Source organism: Microcaecilia unicolor, chromosome 5, assembly GCF_901765095.1.
Source record: "Microcaecilia unicolor chromosome 5, aMicUni1.1, whole genome shotgun sequence".
In the NCBI taxonomy this organism is placed as follows: domain Eukaryota; kingdom Metazoa; phylum Chordata; class Amphibia; order Gymnophiona; family Siphonopidae; genus Microcaecilia; species Microcaecilia unicolor.
The window spans coordinates 218,749,269-218,772,124 of NC_044035.1; the positions used below are offsets into that span (position 1 = coordinate 218,749,269).

At 43.1% G+C, this 22,856-nt stretch overlaps 1 protein-coding gene across 2 annotated transcripts in view; it reads left to right on the forward strand.

The window, feature by feature from the left end:
* Nucleotides 1-22,856, forward strand: part of SLC37A1 (solute carrier family 37 member 1) — a 260,315-nt gene that overhangs the window by 113,597 nt on the left and 123,862 nt on the right. For both annotated transcript variants that reach the window (XM_030203782.1, XM_030203783.1), the window contains exons 6-7: nucleotides 4,689-4,824; nucleotides 9,872-9,948. In XM_030203782.1, the coding sequence (XP_030059642.1) occupies nucleotides 4,689-4,824; nucleotides 9,872-9,948 (213 nt within the window). The remainder of the gene's footprint in view (nucleotides 1-4,688; nucleotides 4,825-9,871; nucleotides 9,949-22,856) is intronic.

A 22,856-nucleotide genomic window follows, 5' to 3' on the forward strand; every position in this document is an offset into this window, starting at 1 on the left:
AGCATCTTAATTCTGAAAGTCTCAGAAACAGTTTTAGAAAGCAAAAATAAAACAGCAGTCTATAAATTCAGCCAAAAATTATGCTATGCGGCGAAAATTAAACCTGGAAGTGCAGCTAAAGTGGCTACGGGGAACAGAGACGGAATACAGACCGGGACTTCTCAAGCGGAGATTTATAATATCATGAAAGTTTCAGACGGGGGTTTCCAAAGCAGGCAGGCATAGAAATAAGTGTGGTTTAAAGCTGTATGACAGGAAGGAAAAGGGGGGGGAAAAGAGTGCCCATAGAGTCTGGCAGTAACAGAAAGATAAGGAAGCAAGACTTACTACGCAGTTTTAAATGTGAAGCCAACGTACAACTAGAAAGAAGATTTAAACAATAAATCGTGTACAAAAACACATCAGGACAGTTTCTAACAGGGATGGGGAGCAATCAATATTAGTGTAAGTAGCCAGAAACAGAATCAGAGAGGTAGAGGTTAAGTACCTCTCAGAGGTTTAAGTACAACACAGAGGAAAGGAGCCCAGATCTCTATGAGGGACAGCAATCAATTGGAAGATAAAACAACAGAATTTTAGTCAAGAGCTAGAATCAACCCCCACTTTGACAAAAATTCTGGCGTGTTTAAATCGAACGGAGGGTCACCAATGTCGAGAATTGGGGGGGCCCCGAGCCCCCCAAGAAGGCTGAAGTGACCTTAAATCTGACTCCATCTCTAAATAGCACTAGTACTGGGGTACTCAAGGAGTTATTGCCTCTAAGGGAGACGTTAGGTCTAAGGAAAAGATACCAGCCTTATGACAAACTGGATTTAGATTACAAGTTATACAATGCATTTATACTTACAGCCTTTGATCATTAAGTGAAGCCCACAGATCATCATTTGGAATGAGGAGTTTATTTGCTAAGGTATAAGTCAAATCAGTGATTGACAACAGGCATGTACAATCAATTAATTATAGGAATATAATAAGCTGCAAACAGGTGTTAATTATGTGCTAATCTTTTATAATTTCTTTTACCAATTAGAGGTTTTACAAGGGAAAGTAATTAGGTAATTTGTGAATTCTGCTGGACACATTGGTTTCCCTTGGAGAGAGAGTGCCAACCCTTGTCTCTCTAACTCAAACCAGGAAATACCCGGATTTTTATAGGTGCCCTCAGGATATGGGTAATATGACAGTAGATATACCTGATTGGATCTATGCCAATATCATGGTTGTCACTGATTGGCTCATGCTAATGAGTAGCTTCTATCTTGCTACGCCTTTCCTTTCTCACACCAGCTGACCACAATCCTGCTCACAGGAAGTCTCCCTCCTCTCTGGAACAGCTAGTTCCCTATTTTCTTTGCACCTGCTATGACTCACTTATTTCTCAACTTGTTTTTCTAACTTACATTAGAGAAAATTCCACTTTGTAACAGATACGGGCTTCCATTTTGTGTTGAAATCCTCCATTTTGTTTCCATATCTATTGACTTAACTTTTAGGCCTCAATCTGGGCTACAAACTAGGCCATACTTTTCCAGTAAGCTCCCAGTTATGTCAGCCATCAGATTTCTGACTCAGCCAAGGTCTGTAATGGCCTGAGCTCTATGACAGAGCCCTCCACCATTCCAGTGGGGGGGTCTCTGGCTGTACCATAATTATACACAATATAAAGTATGGCGTGGAGGGGCATAATTGAACGCGAACGCCCATCTCCATGGGCGTCTTTCTCCGAGAATGGGTACGTGAAGGGGTGGGACAAACTGTATTTTTGAAAAAAATGGGCGTCCATCTTTTTTCCGATAATATGGCTTGTGCCAGTCAAGTGCATCTGATTTGTGTGGATTTGAGCTGGGTGGTATCGTTTTTCAGCGATAATGGAAACCGAAGGCGCCCAGGTCAACAACGAACAAATCCAACGCATTGGGTCGTGGGAGGGGCCAGGATTCGTAGTGCACTGGTCCCCCTCACATGCCAGGACACCAACCGGGCACCCTAGGGGGCACCTGTAACAGTTAAAAAAAAAAAAAAAAAAAAAAAAAAACTACCTCTGAAGTCCATAGCTCCCTTCCCTTGGGTGCTGAGCCCCCCAAATCCCCCCCAAAACTCACTGCCCACAACTCTACACCATTACCATAGCACTTATGGTTGAAGGGGGGCACCTAGATGTGGGTACAGTGGGTTTTGCGGGGCGGTTTTGAGGGCTCCCATTTACCACCACAAGTGTAACAGGTAGGGGGGGATGGGCCTGGGTCCACCTGGCTGAAGTCCACTGCACCCACTAACAACTGCTCCAGGGACCTGCATACTGCTGTGATGGAGCTGGGGTATGACATTTGAGGCTGGCATACAGGCTGGAAAAAAAAGTTTTTAAAGTTGTTTTTTTTTGGGTGGGAGGGGGTTAGTGACCACTGGGGGAGTCAGGGGTGGTCATCCTCGATTCCCTCCGGTGGTCATCTGGTCATTTAGGGCACTTTTTTGGGACTTGTTCGTGAAAAAAAGGGTCCAAAAAAAGTGACCCAAATTCGCGCTAAAAACGCCTTTCTTTTTTTGATTATTGGCTGAGGACGCCCATCTCTCCTCGGCCGATAAACACGCCCCAGTCCCGCCTTCACTACGCCTCCGACATGCCCACATCAACATTGGCCGTTTCTGCGACAGATTGCAGTTGAAGATGCCCAAAATCTGCTTTCGATTATACCAATTTGGGCGCCCATGGGAGAAAGATGCCCATCTCCCGATTTGGGTCGAAATGTGGGCGTCTTTCTCTTTCGAAAATAAGCTGGATAGTATACTACTTACAATATCAACACTCTCTGGTGGTCCTAGGGGTGTAAGTCCCCTTGCTCCTGCTCCTTGTAGCTGCCTGTGGAAAACGGCTTCTACAATGCTACAACCTTTCACGGAAGACACACAGTACTACATAAGTACCATGATCTGCCATGTGAGGTCACAGCAACCATATTCCACTGGCAACCGCAAGGGGGCTTCACTCCTGCCCCCAATGCCCCCCACTAGGACCACCAGGAAGTAAAAGTAGATGCGGGGGGTATGGGGTGAGGGTGGAAGGAAGCTGTTGATTGAGTCTCATGGACTGGGTGAGGTGATAGGATGGATGGGGCTATTTGTGGGGCCAGGAGGGGGACCAGGGGGACTTGGAATTGAATATCCAGTTATGTGGGTCCCCACCTATATTCAGCTGGGGCCCACATAACTATCTTATTCGAGCCCTGGCTAAAAATCATCCGGGCCTGCATAAGTTCCAGTGGCTAGCTCGACCACATTTAGCACCTAATATTCAGTGCCAGTGCCCGAACATGGCCCAGAACCGAATATCTGAGGCTAATCTAGCCGGCGACAGTCAGCATTTAAAAAAATGCTGACTGCTGCTGGCTGAATATGTACCCCAATATTTCTAAAAGCAAAGTGGATTGAATTATGGGAGCAATAAAGTTGTTGGAATAAAAACGTTTACAGTAGTTGCATTCATTGTAGTCATGGTGCTTTTACTCAAAAAGTATTTTATTAGTCAATAACTGCTTTACTTTCACTTAAGTAAATGTAAAAATAAATCTTGTTTCAACACTTAAGTAAAAGTACAGTGAACAAATAAAAAAGTACTTTGACCTAGTACTTTGAAGAACATTGATATATTGTTATACATTGAAAGTGACAAATCCAGTAAAAGTCAATATTTATTGCAAATAGTTCATCCAACAAGTGGTCAACACTTCGTCAATAAACATTCACAACTCAACATGGGCCGTGTTTTGGTGATGGTGTCTGCGTCAGGAGTCAAAATGCACTAATGTGTTAAAAAAAAGAACAACTCAGACTTCGAAGCACAACATCAATGTTTCTAAATGTGAAAACAACACTTAGCTTATAGCTGAAGAAAACGGTCTACTTTGGCAAATTCAAGGTTTGAAATAAGTTAGTTTTCATAATTAAAAACATTAATGTTGTGCTCCAAAGTCCTTTTTTTTTTTTATTTTTTACATCGTATTAGTGTGTTTGGGCTCCTGATGCAGGCACTATCACCAAAACACAGCCTGGGTCGAATCCTGCACGTTTATTAAGGAAGTGTTGACCACTTGTTGGATGATCTATTTGTGATAAATATAGACTTTAACTGAATTCCTTGGACTCCCTTTCTTTTGGACCTCATTTTTTTGTTTGGATCCACAGAAGCTTAGCTGAAATTGGGTGGCGGGGGGAAGAGGGGTTGGTGGTTGAGAGGCTAGGATGGGGGAGGGCAGACTTATACGGGGTCTGTGCCGGAGCCGGTGATGGGAGGCGGGACTGGTGGTTGGGAGGCGGGAAATACTGCTGCACAGACTTATATGGTCTGTGCCCTGAAAAAGACAGGTACAAATCAAGGTAAGGTATACACATGAGTTTATCGTGGGCAGACTAGATGGACCGTGCAGGTCTTTTTCTGCCGTCATCTACTATGTTACTATGTTACTATGATACCCGTGAGGATCTTTTCTGCCTTCTTTTGAACATTGTTACACAAGCCACATACTTCTCAGTTATGATTCTGTTTCTCTTAATGTAAGACTCTAGTTTACTCACAAGTGGAGTCAGGGCAGAGTGTTATAAGTACCTTAAACATGTCTAAACTTGGCTGCCTGACAGTATTGCTGATTTGGTTCTGTAAATGCTGCTTCTGACTCTTCTTTTTACTTTTTCAGTGGAATCATTGGAGAGCGTGTACCCATTCGATATTATCTAACCTTTGGAATGTTGACCAGTGGATTATTCACTGCTCTTTTTGGGCTGGGCTATTTTTGCAATATACACAACCTATGGTTCTACTTGGCTGCTCAGGTAAGTTAGAGAAAGGTGCGTGCTTTAATTATCATGCTTCAGCAATTAAGTTTCAGTGTTCAGCTATATTGCTTCATTTTTCATCAAAATAAGGAAGTTTTGATGATGTGTGTTTCTGTGTTCCTTCTCTGCCCTTTCACTTGTTCTTCTTCTAATTTGGGACTTCACCATTTTCACACTGCTTTGGCTTTCTTCTTTTTATCACGTATAAACACAAAGGCATATGTAGAAGGAAAACCAAACTTTAACAATGTTCTATGATCAAATGATATTTATATTCTCTTCAAAAATTTGGCTTTCCAGTGTAGTACAGAGTTTTTCTGGTATCAAATTGAAACAAATTTGAAATCTGTATCAGATTTCATCAGTCATAGCCTGTGTGGTATGCTCAGTTCAAAATACATTCACTGCTCCTCTGGCCTTGAACAGGCTCTTTCCCTGTTCCTACTCTCGAGCTGGGCTTTCAACCAGTTACTGCCTTTGGCTAACAATAACTTCCCCCTTAAGCCAGCCATAGATTATCTGGCCTTTCCAGGATACCCTCTCTCCTCCTAGGATCCCAGTGGGGGTGAAAGCAACCAAAGATCATGTGCTCAAACAAACAGGAATTTTTATTACCTTCAAACTCCACCTCCCCTGTCAATCATAAGCAAGAAACATTTCCCTTTGCAACTTATTCCACAATGCTCTCCTTGGGCTGGGCTTCCCTTCCACCCATGGACATATCTAACACTCCCCCTAATGACTCCAGGAAGAAACCAACACCACTTATTAATACCCATATAATGGGGGATTAAACAAGGTTTCACACAGGTGCTAGAAGCACTCGATTCTGAGGTGTGTGGAAGCAGGAGGTAGCATGCACTCAGGGACAGAGACCTGCACTGTGACCTGATGCTTCTGGGAAGAAATGACAATAAATATGTGACCCTTCCAAATAAGATCAGCTCTTGAGAGAGGATCTTTCCCATTACAGAAGAAATTAGATTTGTCCCCAAAGATTCAGCTTCTGCTGGTTTCTAAAGACTACTGTTTCGTTGATCGTGTTCAGAAGTTGGGAACTGAACTCATCACACCTGTGAACTGTGTGATTAACTAACAGAGAGCAGTTGGCCTTGCTGTACGTTGCCCTCTGAGATCCACATCTGAAAGAAGGCCACAGCCGTATGAATATAACAACATAAGAACACAAGGATTGCCATACTGGGACAGACCAAAGGTCCATCAATTCCAGTATCATGTTTCCAAGAGTGGCCAATCTAGGTCACAAGTACCTGGCAAGATCCCAGAACAATAAAATAGATTTTATGCTGCTTATCCTAGAAATAAGTAGTAGATTTTCCCAAGTCCATTTTAGTAATTGTTAGCTCTTGGGCATGCTTTGAATCCTGATTCAATAGCAGTGAAGTTGAATATTGTATTATTACTGTTTATTGTTAGCCACATTGAATCAAACTTGTTTGGGATAAGGCGGGATATAAATGTCATAAATAAATAAGTTTATTTCACTTGATACGCTGCATAGCATAAAATATCTATGTAGTTTACAATCAGTGATAAAATAATTTAAATAATAAGAAAGCATGTACAATAAGTCAGGATGGATTTAGAAGGATAAATAGGGATGTGGTTGAATGGTAGACAAATTTGCACTAAACTTACTGTCAACATCAAGAATCTTGTTAGTATTTTTGGAATCCATAGAGAGTAGAGCTAGAATGTTTCCTTTCCCAGCTTGCCATACCCCCCAAAAATTATATATAGATGGACCAATAAATATATTGATTCAGATTCTTTTATATTTCAACGGTTTTTATTGAAAACAGTGTACATTGTGTCAACATCAAATATTCAGTATGTACAATCAGTCATATAATTCCCTTCTAAACAACCAGCAAACAAATTGGTCCTACTGTTTTCACTTTGTAGTCCTTTTCCCCAATCCCCCCTCCCTTTCCCTGTTTCCCCCTATTGATTCAGATTCTTTTAAAAGGCAGCACTACAGATATTGAATACCAATGCACCAGAAAACAGCAATCACAACGCAAAAGATATCACATCAAGATTTCCCTAAAAAACTCAACAGCAGCACCTTCATAAAGTCCCTCGTCCAGCGATAATAACATTGGATATCTCTGCACAGTCACTGCTCAGTCGCTGTGCAGAGGAACTCGCTAATCAGCGCACCTTTGGCTTGTGCGTGCTGAGCACCTGGATTAAATAGCAGCCATGTGTGATGTCAGAGGGCGGAGCCAGCTCCCACATCCCCTGCACAGTTCTGCAATAGTTGGAAAATGCTCCTGATGTGAAGAGCAGCACTTGATAGGGTTAAAAATAGCACATTCACTTCACATAAGTGCAGCAGGCAAAATAGGCAGCACACAGAGATGGCAGAAGCAAGGGCTGAGATGAAACAGCTTTTCCGGGTGCCTGGTTTAAATGGCAGCCGCTTGTAAGTCAGAAAGAGGGTGCTTTATTCATTCTAAAAACAGGTCTAGATGTTTTTGTTTTGTTCCATTATGGTGGAAAAAATATCCCAAGTGTTAGTAATGCCTAAATCCAGCCCTTTTCATGCCTCCAACATGCCCTCTTGTGATTTGGACATATGAACAGCATATCAAAATCTATATATATAAAAGGCACCTCCAACGTTCGATGAAGCCTCAAGCCGGAACTTGAGGCGCTCGATATATCTGGTTTGGCCTTCAGTGTCTGCCCCGCCCTCGCGTCACAACGTGATGACGTCGAGGGCGGAGCAAAGACGCTCGACGAATCAAGGAAGCCCAGCTCTGTTTACACTCCCCATGAGGTTCTTCACTTCCTCTCTCCACCCCCGCCTCAAGTACGCAGCTTCCCTGCCCTCTCCACTCGCCCACGAGGTTGCCGCTTCCCCTCTCCACCCCCCCCAAGGTCGCCTCTTCCATTCTTCACTCTTCCCCCAGTTCGATGCTTCCCCTCTCCATCCGCCCGCGAGCGAGGTCGCTGCTTCCCCTATGCTATGCACCCCCCCTCGAGTTCGCCGCTTCCCCTCTCAACCCCACCCCCTGAGGTCGCCGCTTCCCATATCCACCCTCCCCCCTCAAACATCGCCGCTTATCTTGAAAAAAAACAAAAACAACGGAAATGCAGGCAGCCTTCCGCCATTGGCTGTCTGCTCTGCAGCCACTCATCTCTCCTCTCACTGGCCCTGGAGCGCAGGAACAGGAAGTTCAAAACAACTTCCTGGTACCTGCGCTCCTACGGGGACAGAAAAAGGAGAGAGGAGCAGCAGCACAGCACACAATCAATGCCTGAATGCTGCATTCAGTGCCTGGGAGCAAAGAACAGGGAGGGAGGAGGGCTTGGGGTGAAGAGGGGGGCAGGGGGGAGGGAGGGCAGACTGGAAAGTTGACGGTGAGCAGAGGGGGAGGAAGAGAAGCACAGAAGGGGAAGGGGAATGCACCACCTGCTTAAAACACACACATATACACACACACACTCTTTCAAGCACATACACTCACTCTGAGGGGGGGAGGGTGGCCTGGAACTTGGAGGGTGACTGGGGCGGTGAGAGGAGGGGGGAGAAGAGGGGCACGGTAGGGGGAGGGGAATGCACCACCTGTGTAAAACACTCACACATACACAGAAACACACACACACGCTTTCAAACACACACACTCTCTCCCTCAATCAATCACTCACTCACTCACTCACTCACACACACAAAGTTTATATATATCAAACGCACACTCACATTCTTTCTCACACACACACACACTCTCACACAGACAGCCTCACTCTGTCACACACACTCGCACATTCACTCAGTCTCTCTCACACAGTCACTCTCACACACACTCTCTCTCAAACATACACACTACCGATGAAAACCATGCTAGCACCCGTTTCATTGCTCTCAGAAATGGGCCTTTTTTTACTAGTGTTTAAATAATTTGTTTCAAAAATACCGATTGAATGTATTGGCATGAAAAGCATCCAAATATGGCTTTGTGACACTTTTTGTACATTTTTCTGTTTCAAAAATGAGCCCCAGTGTCTATAATATTTTAGCAAATTATTCAGGATATTTGATACTTATGAATCAAATTATGAAAAATAGAAAGAACAAAATATTTACCAACAATGTATTGTTCCAACTGTGTAATCCAATGACCTTCAATCCATCATAGGTTTTAGTAACATATCTGAATGTAAATATACAATCAACTCTGTAACGGTGGCTGCGCCCCTGTGCCCCAACCTATCTCGTGGTACTGAAGGAAGGGACTCCCAGACAGCCTTGGTTCCTTTTGCATCCCTGCCGCAGTGGGCCATGGGTTGTGTGCAGTGCCAGTAGATGCCGGCATCATTAGGCGCACACTCACACCGAAGATGTGGTGGCGGGAAGTACTAGATCTTCAAGGGATGCCTCAATTTCCTGTGCCATGGTTTATCAGATAGCTATCTCCATTTAGTCCATGTCAGTCCTGCTGATTCAAACAAATATTTTGGGAGATTGAGCAGTCAAATGACAGGGGTCCTGAACACTACAGCTGCCATATTCCAGAACACTGTGCTACTGAGATGAGAATGTCAGGTCATCTAGGCATGCAAATAGAACTTCTTTCATGATAACCTCTCCTGGGATCTTGCAGATACGGAACAATGGTACCCATATAACTGACTATTTTTCATAAGATATGGAATGTATCGGATGCACATTTAGCAGAGGTGTTCCCAGGGGTGGTGGTAGAGAAATTATTGCTATAATGCATATTGTTTCATATTTGCAGAAAAAGTAGGTGCAAGTCTGTGCAGGTACTTCTTTTGACAGTTATTAAAATGAAAGCATGCGCAGTTTCATTTTGAAAATTGTTGCAAAGACCACATGTGAAAAAGTACCTGAGGAATTTGTAGCAATGCATGCAGTTTGAAAATTATCTTCTTAATTCCTTGTGGACGAATAGCTTCATATTGTCTCTCTTGTCACCAGATTACCAGGGATTGGGCATGATTTTACTATAGGAACTCTACAGTACTTTATTGTGTATATTATCTTTGTTTTCAGATACTGAATGGGTTGGTGCAAACTACAGGTTGGCCTAGTGTGGTGACCTGCATTGGTAACTGGTTTGGAAAAGAAAGGTAAAAAAAATAATTTTATAAGGCTTCACAGTGCCTAACTTGTAATGTCAATACACATTGCTGGTAGTGTATAACAATAATCTTATGTCCTCTCATGAAAGGTCAGATCAATATGCAGTCAGTGTTTCTTTTTAAACACCGGCTGCTGCAGCTGAATTAAATCTGGATATTCAGTTCGGGCATCCAGATAGATAAGGTGGTCAATGTATCTGAATTTTCAAAAGTCATTTGACAAAGTACCTCATGAAAGACTCCAAAGGAAATTGGAGAGTTATGGGATAGTAGGCAGTGTTCTATTGTGGATTAAAAACTGGTTAAAAGAAAACAGAGGGTAGGGTTAAATGGTCAGTATTCTCAGTGGAGAAGGGTAAATAGTGGGGTTCTCCAGGGGTCTGTGCTGGGACTTCTGCTTTTTAACATATTTATAAATGATCTAGAGTTGGGAGTAACTAGTGATGTAATTAAATTTGCTGACAACACAAAGTTATTCAAAGTTGTTAAATCACAAGAGGATTGTGAAAAATTACAAGAGGACCTTACGAGACTGGGAATTCAAATGCAGATGACGTTTAATGTGTGCAAGTGCAAAGTGATGCATGTGGGAAAGAGGAACATGATCTATAGCTACATAATGCAAGGGTCCCCAGTTAGAAGTCACTGACCAGGAAAGGGATCTAGGCGTCATCGTTGCTGATACGTTGAAACCCTCTGCTCAGTGTGCAGCAGCAGCAGCAGCTAAGAAAGCAAATAGAATGTTAGGTATTATTAGGAAAGGAGTGGAAAAAATGAGAATATTACAATGCCTTTGTATCGCTCCATGGTGCAACCGCATCTCGAATATTGTGTGCAATTCTGGTCACCACATCGCAAAAAAGATATAGTGGAATTAGGAAAGGTATAGAGAAGGGCGACGAAAATGATAAAGGGGATGGGATGACTTCCCTATGAGGAATGGCTAAAGCGGCTAGGGCTCTTCAGCTTGGAGAAAAGATGACTGTGGGGAGATATGATAGAGGTCTATAAAATAATGAGTGGAGTGGAATGGGTAGATGTAAATCGCTTGTTTGCTGTTTCCAAATATACTAGGACTAGGGTGCACACAATGAAGCTACAAAGTAGTAAATTTAAAACAAATCAGAGAGAATATTTCTTCATTCAATGTGTAATTAAACTCTGGAATTCATTGCCAGAGATTGTAGTAAAAGCAGTTAGCTTAGCGGGGTTTAAAAAAAGGTTTGGATAGCTTCCTAAAAGAAAAATCTATAAGCCATTATTCAAATGGACTTGGGGAAAATCCACTGCTTATTTCTAGACTAATCAAAAATTATAGCAAAAAATGGCAACCCTCCACCACTTGTAATTTGAACCATACACAACAAACTGTCAGTGGAGCAGCTCAAACTTATTTATGCTTTAATAAGGGGATGTCTCGTACTGTCACACAGGCACTTCTTTTTTGTGCTTCCTTAAAGCCTCAGCTTTAGTGACTCAGTTATAATCATCGACTGCCCCCAACCACCGATAGTGCTGTCAACCACCTCAAAATAAGTGTTCTGCAATAAATTAATCCATATTTCAACTGTACTTATATAACAAAAAGTTCTTTAGTTTATATCAATTTTTTTGTAATTTTTTTGCACTATCGTTTGTAGCTTATATACAGAGCTTAAACAGGTGCAGAAACAATGTTTAAACTTGTCAAGCAGGATCAATGTTTTGACTTATCTGGCTGAAAAACCCCCTGCTGCTTTATTATCTGTAGCTCATGCTGTGGATTCAGCAGTCCTGCATTACTTAGATCTCACTTGTCAGCATTCCATTAAAGAGCTGGTGAATGTCTCCCCCCCCCCCCCCCCCCCCCCCCCCCCCCCCTCCCCGACAGGAACCTATTTCGCGGTGCCTTGCTTTGTCAAGGGAACTTGCATATACCTGTATAAACACAAAAAGAATGCTCTTAGCTGTGTAATGCTGTCTGTAATATCAAAACAGAGTTTCAAACAAAGCAGAAGATCTCACTTCACCAGCAGACAAAGAGTCAGAAAAAAATGGCGCCAGCATTGTTTTAAAGCTTGTAGCACCTCCCTCTTTGGGATGACGTCATCATCAGCTGGAAACCTTTAAAGAGACATCTAAAGAAAACAGTTCCAGTGGAGATATGTATTTAACCCATTTGGTTCTATAGTATCAAGACGGTAAATCCACTGGGTTTCTCTTTGCAACAGTAATCTGTCAATGTTCCCACCACGGGCATTGGGTATAATACTGTCAAGAACCATACATCTCAGAGATTCCATGGAGTGTTGATTGTTAACACAGTGTTGTACAAGCGGAGCCCCTATGTTACAGCCGGCTAAACATGATCTATGCTCGACCATCCTCGCATTGAGAGACCTATTCGATTTCCCGATATAAACCTTCTGACATGGACAAATGATGTAATAAATGACATGAGGCGTACAACAGGTCGTTTGATGTTTAAGCTGATAAGTTTGACCGTTATGTGTAAAAGAAGCAGCTTCAATAGTCAAATCACATGTTTTGCAGCCAGTCTTCCTACATTTTGAATGACCTGCATTGATCATACATGGAGCTCCAACTACATTTGAAAAATCAGCCGGACTCAATATTTCGCTCAAATTACGAGCACGGGGAAAAAGCGGTCCGCATGCAATATTGTGCAAAGACTGGGTGAGCTCGCATTATGTCCCAGTGTTGTTTAATGATCTTAGCTGCCGTCTCACTACCTGGCACATACCGCATGATAAAAGTCATAACTTGATCAACAGGCATATCTCGTTTCTCATTCTGTAATAATAGATCTCTATTATTATATTTGGCCCTCGTATAAGCTTGTCTGAGGACCCTTTTTGGATAACTGCGATGTAACAGTTTTGTACCAAAGGAATGCGCCTGTTGTTTAAAATCACTAGCATCCGTACAGATTCTTTTGAAATGAAGGAATTGAGAAAAAGGTAAACTGTCACGTAGTGATTTGGGATGACAGCTCCCGTATTCTAGAATAGTATTCCTGTCCGTGGATTTCGTGTACACTTTAGTTGTGAACACCTGCTGAGTTAAACTGACTTCCACGTCAAGAAAATGAATCACCGTATCTGAGAAGGTAGCCGTAAACTGGATTTTGGGATGACACCGATTCAGCCATTGTACAAAATTCTGTAACTCAATAATAGTACCATTCCATAATGCAAAAATGTCGTCTATGTAACGCCACCAAACTACGATATTTTGTCTATAAGGTGAACTGGACAGCCATTTGTTTTCAAAAGCTGCCATGTATAGGTTAGCCATGGTAGGGGCAAATGTAGCACCCATAGCTACCCCAGATGTTTGCATGTACAGTTGATCGCCAAATTTGAAAAAGTTCTTACATAGAGCTAATTTCAACAGGGATAGTAAAAAATCAGTAGGAACATCATGAGGCCTCTGTCTGTCTTCTAGAGTTATAGTGACCACTTCAATTAACTCCTCCTGAGGAATTACAGTGTATAAAGATTTGATATCAAATGTTGCCATGATACACTGAGTGGTAGGTAGTTGTATATCACGTAGGATCCTCAAAAAATGGGTCGTGTCCTTAATATAGGATGGACACTGTTGTACTGCATCGTTTAAAAAAGAGTCCAAATATATAGAAAGAGGTTCTAGCAGTGACCCCCTGGAGGACATAATTGGTCTCCCAGGGGGATTCTGCAGATCTTTATGTACCTTGGGCAACAGATATAAAACTGGAATCAATGGAGTTTTGTTATTCAAAAACTGGTGTTCTTTTTTTAGTCAAAAAACCTTGTTCCAGACCGTCTTGTGTGATATCATGTATAATCTGTTGCAAGTGTGCTGTACAATCCTGCTGTAACTCTTTAAACGCTGTCGTATCAGCCAATTGTGCATTGGCTTCTGCTAGATATTGAGTTTTATTTTGCACCACGACTACATCAGCGAGTGGAGGTTGAAAGGGAGGTGTCTGTAGTATGGTATATACCATGTGAGCTACCATGAGGTTGGTATGATGTTTATACTACTGACCATCTATCTATCGATCAATCTAGAATATGTCAGTTTTTTTCAAGTTATATCTGCTATCTTTATATGTTACACAATGGAAGAGGAAATTCACAGAGGTTTAGCTAGGTACGGCACCAGGGGAGCGACCACTACTCATGGACCGGCACCTATTTTTCAGGCGGTCCATTGCTCCTATGCAGTGCGCATGCGCCTCTCAGCTCCCCCCCCCCCCCCCCCCCCCCCGGCGTCATAACCTGGCTACGCTTCTGGAAATGCATCACTGTTTCTATTGCTCTGATGTAGAACTGCATTCAGAGTCCAGCTTCTTGGGGCTTCAGTCTCATTTTTGTCTAAATATTTCTATTTTTGATTGTGGTTACTTCTTCTGTTCTTGGTCAGGATCAATCTGTGTTCAGCATGTGTGACTAAGGCCAGGTATTCTGTTAATGTTGAATGGCTGTGTAGGGAAGAGTAATAATTCCAGCTGCTGAATTTTCCTACTAGGTGTATTGATGTTCAAGGACCCACTGCATTTGAAGGGTGTTGCGCAAAAACCTTGAGAAGTCCACTTTACGGACAAGCTGAGATTTTCTTACTGTCATATTATTTCTTAGGGCTGTTCATTATCAACTCGTAGGCATTTCAGGGGCCAAGTTGAATTATGTGCCAATATTCAGCCCCTCCCCGCATAAATAATCTGCTTAAATTGGGGACACATAAATAGCAGTCCTATCTTTTAAGTGGTTTGGCTTATGTGGTCAAGGGCCGAATGTTGACTTAGCCGGTTAACAAAAAAGAAATGGATATTCAATGCCAAAGCCCGGTGACAGGGCCCAGTGTTGAATATTCAGGAATAACATCAGCTGATTATCAGAGGGCCAGAGTTTAGTTGAGAAATTAATTCCTGAAGCTCACAGAGACTTCTGCCATCAAAGTATGAATGAATTTAGGATATAAACGCGGGCAGTCGGCACATACTCATACATACTTCTTGTTAACTAGTCATATATACTGGAGTCCATTTCAGATATCATTTGGAGTTTATTTGGCCGCAGCCAGGTGCATTAACATTTACAATCTTAATCTAACACATAACACATCATTTCTAATACTTAACATTATAACTAGTAACATTACATATACATGTATGTATGGGTACACAGCTTCCTTTGTCCGATAGGTCGTGCCGTTAGAGCAGCCTGTTCTCCCGCTGTAGTGCCTCTTGCGGCACCAATTGTCTCCCAGGTGTATCCCGTTAGAGGACACACCCACAATCCTTTTCTTCGGTGCATCCCGTTGAAGGAAGCACCCCGGCCTCTCTCTCTTGATCTGATGATGTGGGCCTCCTGGCCGCCTGAGCCAGAAGACAAGCTGTGACTCAGCTACCATGCGGCATAGGCCTCTTGTTTACATTTTAACTTTACACTAAGCTGTTTCACTTAACAGTATCACATTTCTTATCGTTTTGTCTGTCCGTCGGCTGTGTACCCGTCGCTGTGACCGTATCACTGCTGTAACTTTACGCCACTGCCTGCGGTAGCGACTCCTCACTTGCCGCAGGCTCCCCCTGACCCTGGCTGCGGCCTTTTACAAAAATTATTTACTCTATGTATTCATGCAAATCTGCATTAAAAATGTCTAGCGCTACATCTGATAAATGGTCCCCATCTGCTCTGTACATACCATCACAGGACTCTGTTATTAGCTCATGCGTGATGACATGCCCTCTCAAGCTGTGCATGAATTTCACCATCCATATATTGAGTTTCCTCCTGGTCCTATCTATTGCTTGGTGGGATCTCGCCCCTCTCCACACTTGTTGTGGGATGACATCCGACTACGCCAAGCGGAACCTTGGCGTCCAGCTGGCTAATTCCATAAAATCGCTTTGTATGTGCTTCCTGAGTGCTATGTTGTTAACCTGTGCCAAATCGTTGCCTCCCGCATGTATTATTAACGCATCTGGGGGCGGCAAGGTCCGCAACTTCCAGCGTAAGTTCGGCATTAGTTGTGCCCATGTCATCCCCCTAATACTTATCCATATAATTGATACCTGTCTGTCATGCATACCAAAGTTCTCCCCGGCTGGTCTGATAGCCGCCCTCTTATGTGTCCAGTGAACGTACGAGTGTCCGCATATCCAAATTCGCTTCTGTTCGTTCTGGCAACCTGTAAATCATGTGAAGTGGGATGTTATACAATTAATACAGGATACCGTCGCCAGGACATGGGGCAACCGCGAGGGACTCTTAACAAGTAGCGCTTGTAAGCGTTCGACTTCCATCGCCCTAGCTCTTTGATTCTGTCTATGGGTAATCCCTTTGCTGCTGCTGTGGAGGCCGCCCCAATTCTAAAGGAGTGTGTACTATATACGCTAGTCTGCATGCCTGCTCGCTGGACACACATGTGAAGTACTCTGGAAAATTGAAATCGCGTTAATGGGGTATGATTTTCATGCACTAATAGCCAGCTCTGAGCGGGCGGCCTTCCCCCCCAAATATGCTTCCAGATTACTAACGGGACATGTTGGGTCGCCCACTATCCGTCTTAACAGAATGTGGGTTCCTTTGGCCAATTGGTCCGTTTTGGATTTCCTAATAACTATATCGTGGCATCGCCGCTCATAGTCACATCTTGAATCAGCATTCCCATGTCCAACCCCGCAGTTTTGGATTTGGCTACTAATTCGCTAATCCTTAGTGCCCCATGGAATGCCAATGAGAAGGCGCATTTGAATAGGCGGGTCTCGTACGCACTGAGACATATCTCACCTAACATCTGGAATAAGTGTGTCAGCTCGTCTATTGTGATAGGGTGTCTGCTATCCAGTTGTGTCACTGTCTCTTTGTTCCAACCCCTCATCATTCTCGTAATGGAGAATTTTCTCGTCGGGTTGTCTATACCTACTGCTTTTGTGAAGAAACTTATACTCGCTATCGTGGTTGTTATCCGTGCTCTGCTAACTCCTGCTCTACGGGAGGACAGAATAAAATTAACCAAAGCATGTACACTGAATATGTCAGTTAGCCCCTGCTCCTCCATGTAATGTATGAATGATAAGAAAGCTGTTGTGTATCTTCTCCGTGTGGTCTCAGGCAATGATCGCAACACCAAGTCCCAGTACTCTACGGGCCAGCCTTGCTTCCTGCACTGGCTAGATGAAAGGGAGCTGCCTGTTCCCTCCCTGTGTCATTTATATCCTTCACGCCCCTCCTCTTCATCCCTGTCTCTCTCCTTTTTAACCCTTTCCTTCCTTTTACCTGCCCTCTTCCCTAACTGTATCTCTGTCTATCCCTTCCTTCTTCTGCCCCTCCCTCCCTTCCCTCCTTTGCTCCCCTGGCCTTCCGCCCGTTTGTGTACGGCATTCCCTTAAAGGGGTCTGCCTTCTTCTAAACTGTGCTTTTATTAGCACAACTATTGCATTATTAATCAGACGTTAATATTTAGACAAAAATATATGTTAAGAAGCTTTAGAAGTTAGTCTTCACATTATTTTTGTTATTCTGACACTGCTTTAATATATAACGAAGTTAACAACAAACTTTTGAATAATGACTTTCACTGGAAAAAAATCTAAAATACAAAAAATGGCCTTTGTCAAAAATTTGATTTTTTTTTTTTTGTGATTTATCAGGTTTTTCTGCAATGCCCTTCATATATGGGCCAGCCTTTTGCTAGGTAGAGTCCTTGTTTTGTGACTCCTGGAAAATAGTGTTATGGTATGGTAGATTTGCTCTGTATAGGTCCTGAGTGACTTTTATAGGGTTTTGCATTACTTCACAATATGCCCTTGTACTGGAGAGAGTTTGTTGCTGCTGTTCTTCCCTTATAATTATTTTATACCAGTAGCCAGATGTTAGCCAGTGACTAATATCTGTGCACATCTTGCCTTCCAACAGTTATCTGGGTACTGGTAATATTGAGGCTATTACCCACTTAGGACTAGTTTCTATATATGGTGCCTGAAAAATTGGCACTGAAAACATTTCCGCCTAGGCGTGTTCTGTACACCACACCTAGATTTAAGCGCGGTTTATAGAATACGCTTAGCTAGTTTATAGAATACGCCTATCGGCCATGCCTGCGCTGAACTCTAGGTACGTCCATTTATGCCAAATACTGGTGCCTAAATTAGGCGCAAAGCAAGTGTTTTCTGTAACCACGTGCATAGATTTTCAGAATGCCCACGATCCGCCCATTCCATGCCCATGGTCATGCCCCTTTTTTGGCAGTGTGCATTAGAATTTACACCCACCAGTTTACAGAAATGTTTATTAACCAGTCTTTGAAAGTGCACATCAAGGCAGTAAACAAATGAATATTTACAAAATAAACACACAATAAAACAAAAGCATAGTCAAAACTAACACATAAAAATTTAAGGATCGATATTCAGTGAGACCTATCCAGCTAGGAGCAGTTCCTACCTAGATATCCAAGTCTGTACCCAGTTTTTCTGCAGCATTATCTGAATAATACTGTTAAAAATCTGGATGGATAGTGCTGAGGCATTCTGGGGATGGATTCTCGGCAGAGTTTCCTCTTACCAGGAGAGTGGCAATTTTCAGTCCAGTCTATATAGCGCGATCGATATTGCATGTGCAAATCTGGTCGTATTGCCACTTAACACTAATTGGCATTAATTAGAATTTATGTGCACAACTTGCTAGGCGTAAAATGTTATGATATCCTCTACTTTAGCATTCTGTTTGTGTTTTTGTTTGGTTTTTTGGCCACTGATGCAGAACAGAAGGGAAGGCACCTAGATCCTTTTTCTGGGTGGTGGTCCTAATATGGAACCCAGCATCATGTACTGTAGCTGTAGTTTGGGTTATTTGTTGTTCTTTAAATGTTATTCTTTTCCTATACCCTTCCTCCATTCCCCTAACTTGCCTTGTTTCCCTTCTACTTTAATCTGTTTTCTCTCTTTCCTGTAAACATTGTATTTCCTTTCCTTTCTGTTCTATTTATTATACACTGCTTAGTGGCACCTTGCGCATTTTTAGCGGTATACCAATCAACATTAAATAAATGATAATAAACGTACATCACTTTGCACTTGTTCACATTAAAGTTTATTTGCCGTCTGGATGTCCAGTCTCCCAGTGTTGCAAGGTTCTTCTGAAACTTCTCATAATTTGCTTGTGATTTAACAGGTTCAAATAGTATTGTGTCATCTGCAAATCTGATCACTTCACTCATTGTTCCCTTTTTTCAGGTCAATTATACATATGTTAAAAGCACTGGTGTCAATACAAAATCACTGGGGTATTCCCCTATTCACCTTTCTCCTTTGGGGAATTTGACCATTTAACCCTATTCTCTGCTTTCTCTCTGTTATCTAATTTCAGTCCCTCCATATGACAATGCCTCCTGTTCCATGTCTTTGTAATTTCCTCAAATGTCTCTCATTAGTGACTTTATCAAATGCTTTCTGAAAATCCAGATACACTCTGGCTCTCATTTTTGAAGCAGATGGATGTCTGAAAAGCGACTCAAAAAAATCCATCTGCCAAAAATGTCCATCTTGTGATTTTCAAAAAGCAGAATTTTGATGTTTTTCACTATAGCTCATCCAAGTAGGAAGGGGGCTTGTTTTGGGCAGGACTAGGATGAGCCCAAAATTAGAAAATCTCTCAGCAATAATGGAATGGGAAGAAACATCCAAGGCAAAAATGGAGGACACTTTTATCTAGACCTGTTTCAGTCACGTCCATAGTATAGAAAGCTGCCCTGATTCAGCAGCTGACCACTGGAGGGATGAAGGCATGACTCCCCTCCCCCCCCCCCCCCCATCAAGTGAAAGTGACATTGTACACCAGGATCTATGACAGCTTCAGGTATTATAGTCATTCCTAATAGAGCAGCAAGCAAGTGTAAGAAGTAGCCTAGTGGTCAGTGCAGTGGACTTTGAACAATGGGACCCAGGTGTAACTCCCACTTTAACTCTTTTTTATTTCTGTACAAATATATGAGCCCTCCTGGAACATAGAAATACCTACTGTACCTTAATTTGTAAGACACCTGCAAGCATGATGGCTACTGTAGTGGTGTACCTTTGAGTACAATAAGATTTTTATCTGTTCCTGAAGGGTTCACAATCTTATATATATAATTCTCACCTCCAACGTTCTGTCCTGCCTGGGACCGTGGCTCCTGTGGTCTGCTAGGCATCATCATGACGTGTGCCCCTCACGCCCCTCTCACCGAGTTCCAGACTCCGCCCTCCCTCCGATTTCAACACCCCACCCCTCCGCGTTACGGACCCCTGGACCCCCCTTTCAGACAAAAACACTCCCCCGCCACCGTCGCGTAACTGTGCTGACAGGGGACCCCAACCCCCGACAGCCGAAGTTCTCTTCTCGGCTGCGCCGGGGTGTTGCTTCATGAATGATCAGCTGTTCTATCCCTCTGCCTGTCGGCGTACCTCAGGGTTCTGTTCTTGGTCCCCTCCTCTTTTCTATCTACACTTCTTCCCTTGGTTCATTAATCTCATCCCATGGCTTTTCCTACCATCTCTAAGCTGATGACTCCCAAATCTACCTTTCTACCCCTGATATCTCACCTTGCATCCAAACCAAAGTTTCAGCGTGCTTGTGTGACATTGCTGTCTGGATGTCTCAACGCCACCTGAAATTAAATATGACCAATACCGAGCTTCTCATTTCCCCCCCCCCCCAACCCACCTCCCTGCTCCCCCCATTTTCTATTTCTGTTGATGGCTCTCTCATTCTCCCTGTCTCCTCAGCTCGAAACCTTGGGGTCATCTTTGACTCTTCTCTCTCCTTCTCTGCTCATATCCAGCAGATTGCCAAGACCTGTCGTTTCTTTCTTTACAACATCCGTAAAATCCGCCCCTTTCTTTCCGAGCACTCTACCAAAACCCTCATCCATACCCTTGTCACCTCTCGTTTAGACTACTGCAATCTGCTTCTTGCTGGCCTCCCACTTAGTCACCTCTCCCCTCTCCAGTCGGTTCAAAACTCTGCTGCCCGTCTCATCTTCCGCCAGGGTCGCTTTACTCATACTACCCCTCTCCTCAAGACCCTTCACTGGCTCCCTATCCGTTTTCGCATCCTGTTCAAACTTCTTCTACTAACCTATAAATGTACTCACTCTGCTGCTCCCCAGTATCTCTCCACACTCGTCCTTCCCTACACCCCTTCTCGTGCACTCCGCTCCATGGATAAATCCTTCTTATCTGTTCCCTTCTCCACTACTGCCAACTCCAGACTTCGCGCCTTCTGTCTCGCTGCACCCTACGCCTGGAATAAACTTCCTGAGCCCCTACGTCTTGCCCCATCCTTGGCCACCTTTAAATCTAGACTGAAAGCCCACCTCTTTAAGATTGCTTTTGACTCGTAACCACTTGTAACCACTCGCCTCCACCTACCCTCCTCTCTTCCTTCCCGTTCACATTAATTGATTTGATTTGCTTACTTTATTTTTTTTTTGTCTATTAGATTGTAAGCTCTTTGAGCAGGGACTGTCTTTCTTCTATGTTTGTGCAGTGCTGCGAACGCCTTGTAGCGCTATAGAAATGCTGAATAGTAGTAGTAGTAGTAGTACTGTTCAAGTTTCTGTGTGTGCGTCTGACATCAGACACACGCACAGAAACTTCAACAGATTAATTAGCAAGCAACACGCCGGCACAGACGAAAACAGAACTTCGGCTGTCGGGGGTTGGGGTCCCCCGTCAGCACAGGTACGCGACGGTGGCGGGGAGTGTTTTCATCGGGAAGAAGGGGTCGGGGGGGTTGCGGCAAGGGGGGTCCATGGATCCGTAACACAGGGGGGGGTGTTGAAATCAGAGGGAGGGGGGAGTCTGGAACTCGGTGGGAGGGGCGTGAGGGGGCCTTGAAATGGGTGGGTGGGAGGCCGGCCTTGAACTGGGAGGGGTCTCTGGAACTCGGAGGGGACAGAGCGAGACAGCGAAGGAGGGTGGGGGATTGCCTTGCTAGTGCCCGTTTCATTTTATAACGAAACGGGCCTTTTTTACTAGTAACATATAAATAAATTAAGGTGGGACTTGTACCTGGATTCTGTTGTTTAAAGTCCACAGCACTGACCACTAAGCTGCTCCTCTGCTCTGCAGGGACATCTGTGTGGCCATTTTTGTACAAATGATGGCAGACAAACGTTTTTGTGCTTGATTTTTTGGTGTTCATACTTTGGACATTTCATTTCAGAAAATGGCTGTTCGTTTTGGACATTTTGAGTACATGAACATCCTTCTCATGTATTTTCAAACAGGAAATCCCAATGTTTTTCCTGATCAAATATGGCTGTGAGAAGGATGTTTTTATGGATGTTATAAGCAGGACATCGTAATTCTGACTTGGACGTTGTTTTGAAAATGCCCCTCCATGTTACCTTTATCTAGACGTTTATTCACACCTTCAAAAGACTAAGTCCATATTGGCTTTGTCATATTAAAGTATCTATATGTTAAGTAATTTGTTCTTTATAATAGCTTATATCATTTTGCCCTGCACTGACTTTAACTTAGTGGTCTGTAGTTTCTTGTTAGGGGGAAATGCATGGTGCCAGGCAAAATGATAGAAACTATTATAAGAACAAAATTACAGAGCATATTCAAAAGTATGGATTAATGAGACAAAGCCAACATGAATTTAGTTAAGGGAAATCTTGCCTCACTAGTCTACTACATTTCTTTGAAGGGGTGAACAAACATGTGGATAAAGGTGAGCTGGTCAATATTATGTATCTGGATTTTCGAAAGGCATTTGACAAAGTAACTCATGAAAGACCCCTGAGGAAATTTGAAAGTCATGGGATAGGAGGTAATGTTCTATTGTGGATTAAGAACTGGTTAAAAGGTAGAAACATAGAGTAGGGTTAAATGGTTAGTGTTCTGAATGGAG